This window comes from Crinia signifera, chromosome 5 (genome assembly GCF_055691185.1).
Source record: "Crinia signifera chromosome 5, ASM5569118v1, whole genome shotgun sequence".
Taxonomy (NCBI): Eukaryota; Metazoa; Chordata; class Amphibia; order Anura; family Myobatrachidae; genus Crinia; species Crinia signifera.
In genome coordinates this window covers 34,965,077-34,978,747 of record NC_139221.1, presented here as the reverse complement: position 1 = coordinate 34,978,747, position 13,671 = coordinate 34,965,077, and the positions used below count along the sequence as shown (strand labels likewise).

General features: G+C 47.8%; 1 protein-coding gene across 2 annotated transcripts in view; it reads left to right on the top strand.

The window, feature by feature from the left end:
* The window catches only part of RGS22 (regulator of G protein signaling 22), a 94,451-nt gene that overhangs the window by 65,585 nt on the left and 15,195 nt on the right, over positions 1-13,671 (top strand). For both annotated transcript variants that reach the window (XM_083186997.1, XM_083186996.1), the window contains exons 18-23: positions 423-585; positions 2,596-2,754; positions 3,432-3,500; positions 5,896-6,057; positions 8,011-8,190; positions 9,409-9,567. In XM_083186997.1, coding sequence (XP_083043123.1) covers positions 423-585; positions 2,596-2,754; positions 3,432-3,500; positions 5,896-6,057; positions 8,011-8,190; positions 9,409-9,567 — 892 coding nt within the window. The remainder of the gene's footprint in view (positions 1-422; positions 586-2,595; positions 2,755-3,431; positions 3,501-5,895; positions 6,058-8,010; positions 8,191-9,408; positions 9,568-13,671) is intronic.

Sequence of the window (13,671 nt, the reverse complement as noted above, 5' to 3'; positions counted from 1 at the left end):
AAGACCCCGCCGCTCTGATTCACGACCTGCCCGCCTACCCTCTCGCAGTTACGACCTGCCCAGCCTGTTTAGCGACCCACGTCTCAGAAGTATTAAGGGGTTTTACATAGGTTCGTTTAACAACCAATTTGCTTGATGACCGGGTCGTAGGAACGGAACGTGGTCGTTAAGTGAGGAATGTCTGTAATTGTAATCATTATAGTGCTTGTTTCAAGCTAGCTCCTCTCTCTCCTGTGCCGGCTGTCACTGAGCGGTTTTGCGTTGCGTTCTTTGTGCGCGGCAGTTTGGTTCCGCGTTCCGGCTGTCACATATCGCACGAGGCGTTACTGGTCTATTCTTATTCTGTGTTCTGTATAACAGGGACTGTAAGTATGCTGGATCCCAGCCCATTTGCTGACAGTGTGGTTCTGTCACTTTTACAGCACGGACCTCATGTGTTGGATCGACCTGGAGCACCTCAGAAGACTGCCGCATCGGGAGAAGGAAAAACGCTTGGACAAGTCCAAGGATGTCAAAAATAAATACTTAAATAAGAAATATTTCTTTGGGCCAAACAGTCCGGCTACCAGGGATCAGCAGGAGCAGGTGAGGGGGCAAACAACAGTCGTTTACAGTACGCGATTAGTTTTTTTGGCCAAGCACATTTTTAATAAGCCAAGCAAATTATTTATGGTTCTATTGCTGTATGGCAGACATTGCCAACTTCAGTCCTCAAGACACACAGGGCCTTATTTTAGTTCATTTTTTTCTTATAAAATCCTTCTTAGATGGACAAAACCATGTGCGCTGCAGGTGGGGCAGATGTAACATGTGCAGAGAGAATTAGATTTGGGTGAGTTATTTGTTTCTGTGCAGGGAAAATACTGGCTGCTTTATTTTTACACTGCAATATAGATCTCACTTTGAAGTAAAACCCCACCCAAATCTAATTCTCTCTGCACACGTTACATCAGCCCCCCTGCAGTGCACATGGTTTTGTCCATCTAAGAAGGATTTTAAAGCGGTCGTTTACTCGTTCACTGCTTAGCAAGCCCATAAACGCTGAGAGTCTGCCCACTCCCTGCTGCCGAATTCCCTCGGTGCCATTCAAGGAGATGTGCACAGACAAAGCGCCTCACCTGTGGATGAAGGGAATCGTGGAATGATTCCTCTCCCCTTCGGAAACATAAGTCAGTCTAAACGGACGTTTATATCCGCCGGAGTCCGCCGAAGAGGGGGCGGGCGCTGATGTCATGTGACTGCTGGGCCCAGTGTCCAGCACTATAACATATTCTCAGAAGAGCTGTATGTAGAAAAAAAAGGTGTTTTTTTTTTTTTTTTTTTTAAGATGCCTCATTAACAAATAACTCAAATATCCACATGTTTAATGGCAGAAATAAGTCTTGCTTGAGTGTAACAATACAGAAAGCAGGAGATATCTGAGTTTTCCGTCCATCAGCCCTCGTTCAACAAGATCTTTCAGCTGTCGGAATTCTGCATGATGGGCCTGATTCAGAGGTGGACATTATTGCACAACGTGGAGTTTTTGGGCCTGTTTCAGACCTGCTTGCTGTGTTCGGTAAACCCCGCCCGACACCAGAGAGATCCCACCCAGATGCACGGCCGCGACTGCGTTCGTAGCTGTGCACATGAGGGGAAAACCATTCGGAATCACTCACCATTCGGAAGAATTTCCCCTCTGTTCGCAGCGCTGAGTAAGTCCAGACTCCCTCGGCGCTGCGATGGCCATTGGGAGACGGAGGCCACTGATGACGTCACCGGCCCTCCCTCCCAACATTCAGGGAACGCCTGCGTTACCACCCCCAAAGGCTGAGTGTCAATCACCCTGCGAGCAGCCAGTGAAAGATGGCTCATGTATGCGCACTGCGGACATGCGCATGTGATATACCAGCGAACAGGTCTGAATTGGGCACTTTATACCCAGCAGTTGTTCCATAATATGTTAATGCAGCTGGAGGCGTCTTGTGTAAATAGACCACTCCCACCACCTTCTATGATCTTCTGCTGTCCCTGAAGCCGCTCCTAGAAAACACTGTGTACCGCCACCACCATATCACCACCCCGCCTACACATCGGAACAAACTGCAATCGTGAGGCAGTTTAATGCTGGGTACACACCAGGACGACTAGGGCCCGATCCCATCAATCTAGATCCAATTCCGACGATTGGATGTAGATTGTGTGGTGATTGGGCCCTTTTCAGTCCTGCTTTGATCCGATTCCGGCAAGGCCCCGCGGGTCGGTTGGTCGTTAATCAGATCCTACCTGCAGCAGGTAGCATCTGGAAACGACCACACACCCGGGTTCGGGTCGCCATCACATCGGTACCGCTCACGGTGCACATCATGAGCAGGTTGTGTGCTCCGCATCATCGTGAGCGGGTCGGACGAGACGAGAGACTGATGACCCGCTCACAATGGGCATCAGGAGCGGGTCATCCTGGTGTGTACCCTACATTAGTGTTTGCGTGCAGGGCTGAATAAATCCCTAGGCACGCTATATTCAGTTGATGTCTAGATTTTTTTGCTGTGTGATCATCTGGTTATTAGAATGTCGGGATTCTATGTTAGTAATACACCTATTACACATCCACAGGTCATGCTGCTAGCTGGAGGCTGGGGGAAGATTCTCCATGATTGCCTCTCCTTACCCGCCCTCATAGAGATACAGAAATATGTGCGAATGAGGATTGAGAAGAAGTGGCTTCCTATCTACTTGTCAACGGAGGAATACAGAGAACGGCAAAAGCTGCAGGTCAGAGGCACAGCTATTGTATTAGGGGGAATGTAAGTCAGGTAGTAGAGTTATCAGTATGAGGGATCTGCCATTTTGTCACACCTACTTAGAAGAACATGCGCAGTCTTTTGTTTATCGTACGGGCTGCGTCTGAATTGGGCCCATAGTTCAGTGGGTGCTTGATGATGGAGATGCAGGCTACAGGAGCTGTACAGAAGCGTGAAAATGCCTGTATAAGGTGGAATCATTGTTGCCTAGTACAGGATTGCTGTAAGAGCATCCTGCTTGTATTAATGACTAGTAGTAAACCGAAGCTACATATAGGGGATGAGCGCACTGCCAGACACTTACCACTCTGCATACCGGAACGTTCATACATTTACTTCCGTGCACAAAATGCAATGTCCACGTTGATGCAGTGAGTGGAGAAATGGAGCAGTGCTCAGATTTTAGGAAGTATTTATCTAGTAGGCTTTATAAAATGATAGGTACATGCAATGTGGTCAACATTCTGCCAATGCCGAAATGTTAACAATGCGAATGTAGTCGCCATTTTGACTACAGTGCTATAAATGAATGGAAGGTGAAAGGGAGGTTAAATGTTAGGGCGGGTACATTTGTTATGCCATCTGTACATGTTCTCTGGATCACATATTAAATATTTATGCAATATATTGTATGTTCTTTATCTCCAGTCACAGGTGAAGGATGTTGCAGAAGATGTCACATTTCAGACAAGCAAGAAGAAATTGGGAGTATGGAAGGTACAATGTGATATTAATGGCGGGGCAGGAATTGTCTCCTTATTGTGTATGCGGCTGTATACTTGATCCTGAGCACTGGCCCTGGATAAGAGGTTGCCCACTTTATTATCCCCTCCATGTTTTCCAAATCACTTAGTTGGTGCTCAGCTGAAGTCATTACTAACTGTCACATTTACCAGGTCACCTAGCTGGTGCACAGCTATAGTCATTACTAACTGTCCATTTCCCAGGTCACCTAGCTGGTGCACAGCTGTAGTCATTACTAACTGTCACATTTCCCCGACCACCTAGCTGGTGCACAGCTGTAGTCATTACTAACTGTCACATTTACCAGGTCACCAAGCTGGTGCACAGCTATAGTCATTACTAACTGTCACATTTCCCAGGTCACCTAGCTGGTGCACAGCTGTAGTCATTACTAACTGTCACATTTCCCAGGTCACCTAGCTGGTGCACAGGTGTAGTCATTACTAACGGTCACATTTCCCAGGTCACCTAGCTGGTGCACAGGTGTAGTCATTACTAACAGTCACATTTCCCAGGTCACCTAGCTGGTGCACAGGTGTAGTCATTACTAACGGTCACATTTCCCAGGTCACCTAGCTGGTGCACAGGTGTAGTCATTACTAACGGTCACATTTCCCAGGTCATCTAACTGGTGCACAGCTGTAGTCATTAGTAATGGTTACATTTCCCAGGTCACCTAGCTGGTGCACAGGTTTAGTCATTACTGTCACATTTCCCAGGTCACCTAGCTGGTGCACAGCTGTAGCCATTACTAACTGTCACATTTCCAAGGTCACCTAGCTGGTGCACAGCTGTATTCATTACTAACAGTCACATTTCCCAGGTCACCTACCTGGTGCACAGGTATAGTCATTACTGTCACATTTTCAGACATGCTGCATTCATTCCTTCTACAGATCCACAGGTGGCCTGAGACATACAGTATGACCTGTTTGTAGATCTTGAGTACAGGTTTAGCCAGCCCTGGTCTAAGCTTTTAAGTCCTAAATGTTAAATGTTACAGTTTAAATCTGCCTGACATGGGTGCGGATCTAATGCAGGGCAACTACAGCGGCTGTGCGTGATGCCAGCTGAATGCTGAGTGTGTTTTTTTTTATTTAAAGGTGCAGTCATTTACAAAGCAAGGTTTTCACTTGTAAATGACTGTTCATTTAAAAAGCCTCTGCATACAGCCAGTATCCCATATGACTGCCGGCCCCCAACCTCATTACATTCAGGGGTTATTCTGGTTCACTCGCAAATGCAAATTCACTCTCTAATGGACAAAACCATGTGCACTGCAGGTGGGGCTGATGTAACATGTGCAGAGATAGTTATATTTGGGTGTTTTATTGTTTCTGTGCAGGGTAAATACTGGCTGCTTTATTTTACACTGCAATATAGATATCAGTTTGAAGTACAAACCCCACCCAAATCTAACTCTCTCTGCACATGTTACATCTGCCCACCTGCAGTGCACATGGTTTTGTCCATTAGAGAATGAATTTGCCTTTGCGAGTGAACCAGAATAAGGCCCTCAGCACATTGGGGCAGATGTATCATTAAGCTTGTTACGTTTGTGAAATAACGAGTCCCGCTTCTCCTGCATAACAAGGAGAAGCGGGCACTCGTTATGGGGAGATGTATTAACATCCCCCAAGCCGATAAGGAGAGCCGTTATGCCCAGCGTTAACGGCTCTCCTTATCGGCTCCCTCGCCGCCCCGCACATGCGCACTCCCCGTCGCCCCCCCTGCCCGGCTTACTGGGCATGCGCGAGATCTCGCAAAAAACGCGAGATCTCCAGCGCAGCCCAAGCCAGACGCAGGGCTAGCGTTGTCCCCATAGTGGGGGATAGGACAACGCTAGCCCTGAGCTGGCGAAGCGGCCGGGGCGAATTAACGCCTTTAAGGCTGTTAATACATCGCCCCGGCCGTTAATCCCTGGGGGGGATTGCAGGGACAGCCCCGCCGAGCGTAACTCGGCGGGCTGTCACTAGCGCACGTTAGGTGCGCTAGTGATACATTAGGGACAGACGTAATCCCCCCCAGTTAACCAGCGTTAAGTGCATTTTTGCACTTAACGCTGGTTAATACATCTGCCCCATTGTCTGTAATTATCCAGATATATATTTGTGTTTAAATTATTCCTATTTATGATTAATTCTGGATATACATTATGCATCTGAGGAATCCACCTACTACAAAGAGCTGTATCCATCCTCAGGGAGAACGTGGAGAAGTTTTCCATAGTATAATTTTTGAGTCCGTTCTATATAAATGGAAGTTGCTCCGTTGTTGTGGCCCCTTTGTCCCTCTTTACCTGTAAGGTTTGATATATGGACAGATATAGTTTATCACCAGATAACCCAGTTGAGCGGTTTTATTTCAGCACCTGGACAGCAAGTGGATTTCATCCTCCAAAGAAATTATCGCCTTCCGTAAAGCGCTGTTGAACCCGGTCACGGCGAGCCAGTTTCAGCGCTTTATATCTCTGAAAGGGGATTTTTTTGAAAATGGCCTGCTGTTCTGGCAGGAGGTGCAGAAATACAAGGTATGATGGCGGCATTATCTACTTATAAGGATTGGCCACTTATAACTATATGGGCAGTGACCGGAGTGGTCTCACAGCGTTCCCAATGTTTGTATTAAAATGAATATTACAATGAACACAAAAGGAGAAATTTTACCAAGATGGTACTATTATTTTACATAGGACGTTCCAATTGGCATCAAATCAAAATATTACCTTCTAGAAGATAATAGATAGTATTTGATTGGTTTCCCATAGCAACGTCCCATCTGAAATCGAACTCCCATTTTAGTACATTTCCCCCAAAGAGTATAAAGTATATGCACATGTGGAAATATTATAGTAACCGGCCTGGTAATTACAGCGTTTATCACCAAAGAAATGGTTCTCTAAACCATCATAGCCACATTAGCCAATCAGGAAACATTACAGCCATGACAGCTACATAACGATGGAGCCGCGCTTATTCAGCCTCTCGACGCGCCAATGCGTTCCGTCATTTACAGAGAATGGGACGCGCATGCGTGTGAAACACTCACACGCCCCCGTGGCGGCAAAACCGCACTGAGACGGAACGCTCTAGTGCGAGCTGGAAGGGGGGATCAATATGCACGGCTCCATCTGTGGCAACTATTCTTCAGCTGATGGCAACCAGGAACATATGAGGATTTCTGTGCTTCCTGAATGGGCATGGCACCAATAAGCAGCATGTTTCCAACATGTGAACCTTTTACACACCCAGATCGCCAACCTGCCACCTTCTAGCCCCTAACACACCCACACCAGCATGCCATCCTCCACCCTCAACACACCCACACCAGCATGCCATCCTCCACCCTCAACACACCCACACCAGCATGCCATCCTCCACCCCCTAGCACACCCACACCAACATGCCATCCTTTACCCCCTAGCATACCCACACCAACATACGATCCTCTACCCCCTAACACACCCACACCAGCATACCATCCTCCACCTCCTAACATGCCCACACCAGCATACCATCCTCCACCCCCTAACACACCCACACCAGCATCCAATCCTCTATCCCATTACACACCCATACCAGCATGCCATCCTCTACCCCCAACACACCCACACCAGCATGCCATCCTCCACCCCCTAACACACCCACACCAGCATGCCATCCTCCACCCCCAACACATCCACACCAGCATACCATCCTTCGCCCCCTAGCACACCCACACCAGCATGCCATCCTCCACCCCCTAACACGCCCACACCAGCATGCCCCATCCTCCACGCCCTAACACACCCACACCAGCATGCCATCCTCCACCCCCAACACATCCACACCAGCATACCATCCTTCGCCCCCTAGCACACCCACACTAGCATGCCATCCTCCAGCCCCTAACACACCCACACCAGCATGCCATCCTCCACCCCCTAACACACCCACACCAGCATACCATCCTCCACCCCCTAACACACCCACACAGCATGCCCCGTCCTCCACCCCCTTACACACCCACACCAGCATGCCATCCTCCAGCCCCTAACACACCCACACCAGCATGCCATCCTCCAGCCCCTAACACACCCACACCAGCATGCCATCCTCCAGCCCCTAACACACCCACACCAGCATGCCATCCTCCACCCCCTAACACACCCACACCAGCATGCCATCCTCCAGCCCCTAACACACCCACACCAGCATGCCATCCTCCAGCCCCTAACACAACCACACCAGCATGCCATCCACCACCTGCTAACACACTCACACCAGCATTATGATGTATAAGGCTATAAGTTAGTAATTCAATGTATCATACATTAGATGGAATTGTTAGTACCGCAGTAGATGTGCAGTGGTTTTGTGAGTGTTGTGATACTGCAGTACAGTAGGAATAGCACCAGGATATTGTACAATGAGGCACATTGGTAATTACCGTTCAGCAATGGCATCTATAGTAATATCGTTACTGGCTGGTACTTGTCTTTCAGGACTTGTGTCACTCCCATTGTGATGATTCCACCATTCAAAGCAAGATCACCGCCATCATCAACTGTTTCATCAACTCCTCCATCCCGCCAGCTGTGCAGATAGACATCCCTCCGGAGCAGGCGCAGAGGATTATGGAGCGGCGACGTGATCTGGGGCCTTATGTGTTTCGGGAAGCTCAGGTCAGCTGATAGGGGTGTCCGTAGCTCTGCCAGAGCAATTGTATTCCTACATGTTGTTTTTATTATAGATGTAAAGTGTAAGCCTTACATAACAGCACATTTTGTTATCCATTTCTTGTAACATTGATCTGAAAGATTAGGACTGTCCCACTCTACAGAATGTATTAGCAAGTTTCCCCCTCTGGTAGGAGCTGGTTGGCCCCTTCCCCCTGTGTGGCATAATGGGAACGAGAGGCACTGTGCGCTCTAAGTTTTCACCATAAGAAACACACAGTAGTAAAACATGAATGTATTTATTCAAATCAATAATGCATAGATTTTTTCTTCAGATAGGCATTTCACATGTAGTTCCAATATTTTATCAAACACCTGAATACAGTCAGTTCACAGATATAACCCTATGCGTTTCATCCGCTAACACTTCTTCAGGGGTGATTGGATCCAAAAGTATTTATGCAAAATAATTTGTTCTCCTCAATATTAAAAACTGGATGTAGTATATAATGACATCAGAAATTGCACAAGACACCTTGTCATATAGACAGATGTAATTCCATAGCAACCAGATAATCGACATAAGCTTCTGACAGAAGGTTTTACAGCTCACTATAGGGTGTACTCAGAGGTACAATCAGTTCTCAAGAAGAAATCCATGACATCAGTCAGAGCAAGACTATATATATATATATATATATATATATATATATATATATATATATATATATATATATATATACAGTATATATAATACTAGGAGAACATTATACTGGAGTAAATATGGCAATGGTCGCCACCTGCAAGATGGGGAACAGAATATACTATTGGGTTGGAAATTGCGGTAATGTGAGCATTACGACCATCAGTTGTGATGATTTGTGATGTCTTTAGTCAGCAGTCAGCCAGCATAAGCTGAGATTACTCAGGCCGGCCATTAGATCCGGACACCCGGGCCCATGGCCTGCATCCGACTCTGGTACTGGGTGTCTCCTCTGCTCCGCCCCCCCAAACACCACAGCATGTCAATAGGCAGCGAGCAATATTGCAGGACCCATTCTGCACATGTGCAGACCACTCATTGTATTTCTAGGTAAACCAGCAGGCTTCTGGAGAAATCTGAATTAGGCCATAGACTAATGGGGTGGTTGCCCATGGTACACGCTGGTAAGTACATTGTGTAAGTACAAGCTGCCTCCACTAACCCTGCGTATTTATACCTAGATGACCATCTTCAGCATTATGTTCAAGTTCTGGCCTGAGTTCTGTGACTTCCGCAGCCAGCTTACCGATGAGAAGATTTTGCCGCTGCTGGAGAGGAAGAAAGAAAAGAGGGCGGAACAGATGAGAAAAAAAATAAAGGAACAAGAGAGGCTGGCCAAGGTCAGGCCACTGCAGTGTCTCCGTAATTGTCAGGGATATGGTACTTGATCCTGGGTCCTATGTAATGTGAACGGTTCTCCAGGCGCCCGGTGGTAAAGGAATGCCAGTGATGTGCAAACAGAATGCTAATGCCACCAAACGCACACCCTAATGCACACTGCGCCAACCCACTCTCTGGTACACGAGAGCAATCACCATCATTACCATTGCCACTTACACCTACCCCATGCTAGGCAAAGGAGGAATACATACGTTTTGTCAACAGCTACAGTATGCTGCCAACATCAATGTGCCCAGGAGATGGCAAATGGGACCTCCTATTGCCGGGTCATGGAATACACAACATCACCATCTCTGGGGCACAGGCTACTTCACCTGCGCGGCACATGACCTGGTGGGGAAAGAGTTCATTGACACCCCTGCTCTGGTAGCTCCTGCACATGCTTCTATCGACGGTGAACACGTTGACAGCGTTATGTCAATTGGAGAATGCAGACACAGTTGTAATGTGTTGTTAACCATAATAACCGTTTCAGCGTTATAACTTATAAAGACAGGGATTCGTAAAGCATTATGTTTAGTGTTATAACGGCAACACTGTTTAAATACATTACAACCATGTCGGCATTATGCTGTCTACATTTTCAATGTTCAGTACTTTCCGCGCAGGAGAAGTCTGTGGGCTAGATTCTCTAAACTTCAAAAGTGATAAACTGGAGAGTGATAAACAGCCAGCCAATCAGCTCCTACCTGACATGTCACAGACTGTGTTTGAAAAATGTCAGGTAGGAGCTGATTTGCTGGCTGTTTATCACTCTCCGTTTTATCACTTTTAAAGCTTAGAGAATCTGGTTCTGAATGTGGTCTGCAGAATACTTACCCAGGCACACAGCACATCCACAGGACTGTACCCCACAGCACATACCCAGTATACAAAATATTTCTGGATGCAGTCACATTGATAGTTGCATGCAGTCCGGAATCAGGCCAATCTCTTATATATTTGGCTACATCTGTCACTCAAAGTGTGTCTGGAGATATAACCCTGGGTGGAGCCTCTGACTCACATGACTGACTCACATGACAGAGAACCAGCCCAGTGAGCCCACAGACAGTGCCAGACACCCTCTGCCTCTCCATGTTACACAGCAAAGACACAGCTACACACCAGACACACCAGGTGAGCGCCCCACACCTCCATACCTCCCAACATGACCCTCTCCAGGAGGGACAGAATGCTATGTTTGTGGACTTCCATCTTAATTTATGATTGTCATCACCTGTCATTTTAAACAGGGTAATTGATAAGAAAGGTGTTTAAGCACAGGTGATGGTAATCCATAAATTAAAAAGAAAGTCCAGAAACAGAGCAATGTGTCCCTCCTGGAGAGGGTCATGTTGGGTATGCACCTCCCTCCCTCCCCCCCCCCCCATTCACGGCATCCCCACGATTAAATGGCACATGCAAAACACTGACATGGCTATGGTCGACAATGAAAAAGGTTGACAAGATTTATTTTTCACTTTTTCAATGTTTTCATATTAATTCTCATGTGTCGACATATTAATTTACATGTGTTGACCTTTCTGTGTTGATTTTTTTCTTGTGGCGATTCGCGGCACCCCCCGCGACCCCCCTCCCGCAATTTGCAGCACACCCCCCGCAATTCGCGGCACCCCCGGTGACTCCCGCGATTCGCGGCCCCACCCCGTGACACCCCCCCTCCTGCAATTCGCGCCAACCCCCGGGCCCCCCCTCCCGCGGTTCACGGTGCCCCCCCACGACCCCCCTACCGCGATTCCCCACCCCTGACCCCCCTCCTGTCATTGCGGCAACCCCCCGCTCCCGCGACCCACCCTCCCGCGATTCACTGCAACACCCCGCGCCCCCCCATCCCACGATTCGCGGCACCCACACCCCCCCCCCGCGACCCATCCTCCCGCAATTCACGGCATCCACCCACGACCCCTCCTCCCGTGATTCGCGGACAACCCTCACCTCCCTCCCCCACCCCCGCGCGTGATTCACGGCAACCCCAGGATTAAATGGCACATGCAAAACACTGGCACGGCTATGGTCGACAATGAAAAAGGTTGACATGAGTTTTTGAAGATTTATTTTTCTTTTTTTTAATGTTTTCATATTCATTCTCATGTGTCGACATGGACACCGATGAAGTGCCACACTTATGTCAACATTTACATGTGTTGAACTTTCTGTGTTGATTTTTTCTTGTAGCAATTTTTTTCCAGTGACAACTATGAACTATGTGCACGTCAACCTAGACATCATCAACCAATTCTTTGTATAATATATAACACCTGTTCTGTTTTACTGTAGGTGTTTTAAGTCAGACCTTTTACTGCTACTATTACTGTTTATGTAAATGCATTCTGAATGACAGCAACATCCTACCATCCTTCTACAAGAATATATAACCAACTAGGTGATTCATCGCGCCCTGTGCCCCCCCCCCCCCCCGCAATTCACGGACCCCCCGCGCACCCCCCCCTCCCGCGATTCGCAACCCCCCCTCGCGCAATTCACGCCCCCTCCCACGCTTTGCGGACCCCCGCTCTCTCCCGCGATTCGCCGACACCTGCGCCCCCTCCCTCCCTTGATTCACGGCACCCCCGCACCCCTCCCACAATTCACGGCACCCCTAAGCCCCTCTTTAGTCCCCCTATACTCACACACCCCCACCCAGCTTCCTGCTCTCCTGAACCGTAACTTCCACCACTGGGTAGTCGCTGACGCTGTTTTGCCCACATGCCCCTATCATGCCTCATAGCCCAGACTCCTGCTCTCATGCACCCGAACTCCCACCCAGTAGGAGGAGACACTGACTAAGGGCCACCATCCTGTACTCCTGTGCTGCCACGCTGGACCCTCACCCACTGGCAGAAGCAGCACAGTATCTCCCACCCTCCTCTTTAGTCCCCCTTATTCCCACACACCCCTATCACTACCCAGCCTCCTGTTTTCCTGTGTCGTGACCTCCGCCAGTGGGGAGCCGCTGACTCAGAAACACCCTACTATACTATTGCACACACACACACCTAAACAACATGCACACACAGCCCTCCCCTCCCCCCACACCCACAAATGTCACTATACCATCCACACTATCAATGTACATCTTACTCTGTAACCGCTTTTTAATTAAACAAAACAATACACACCCCCTTCCACATCATATGCTCTCTATTTAACACATTTCACCTATAACTGAAGTTGCAATACAGGCCATCTTTCATACAATTCTAACCATCTTTCTCATATACATATGTTCACAAATTAAGGGGGCGCAGCCCCTTACGACGGTGTGAAGAGCGCCCGTAGGGCGCGATGAATCACCTAGTAGTGTATAAATACAGCCAGGATATGATGCTGGAAAGAAAGAGGAAGGACTGCGCTAGAAACCAATATTACGCAAAATTAATACATAAACATTTCAAGTACCATTCAATTTTAAATTGTAGGCAATATAAACTACTCAGTAGCAGAGGTCAAATTTGACCATTGAACACCTTAAAACATAAGGGGGTGGTGTAAGTGAAAAGGGGGGGGGGGGGCAGATTGAGTATAGTGACTGAGCTGCTGGTATTTGTGAGTCCATACGGTACCGTATATGATGAAACAGCCGATTTATCTAAGCTCTTTTTTGTGGGTTCAGAGTCCTTTTCCTGATTATCCTCGCTTGTATATTAAGACCAGGGACATTAGCAAAGTTGAGCCCCACTGGCAGTTCTGTACAGGAGATCCGAATATCTCTTCAGTGTGGCCGCCAGATGAGTTTTAGGGGTTGCCTCTGGGTGTTGGTGTCGACCCAGGAAAAGTGTTCTTGTTGATATTGATCTTCAGAGGTTCAAGACTGGGATTCTCTGCTGCGTTTCCGGACTTTTGCCAAGTACAGTCAGTCACTTTAAACCACCAACGTGTTTCACTCCACTGGGGAGTTTTTTCAAGACACCTTGAAAAAGCTCCCCAGTGGAGTGAAACGCGTTGGTGGTTTAAGTATTAATTTTGCGTAATATTGGTTTCTAGCGCAGTCCTTCCTCTTTCTTTCCCGTATCTATTTTTGGGGACTGACACCCCCCACC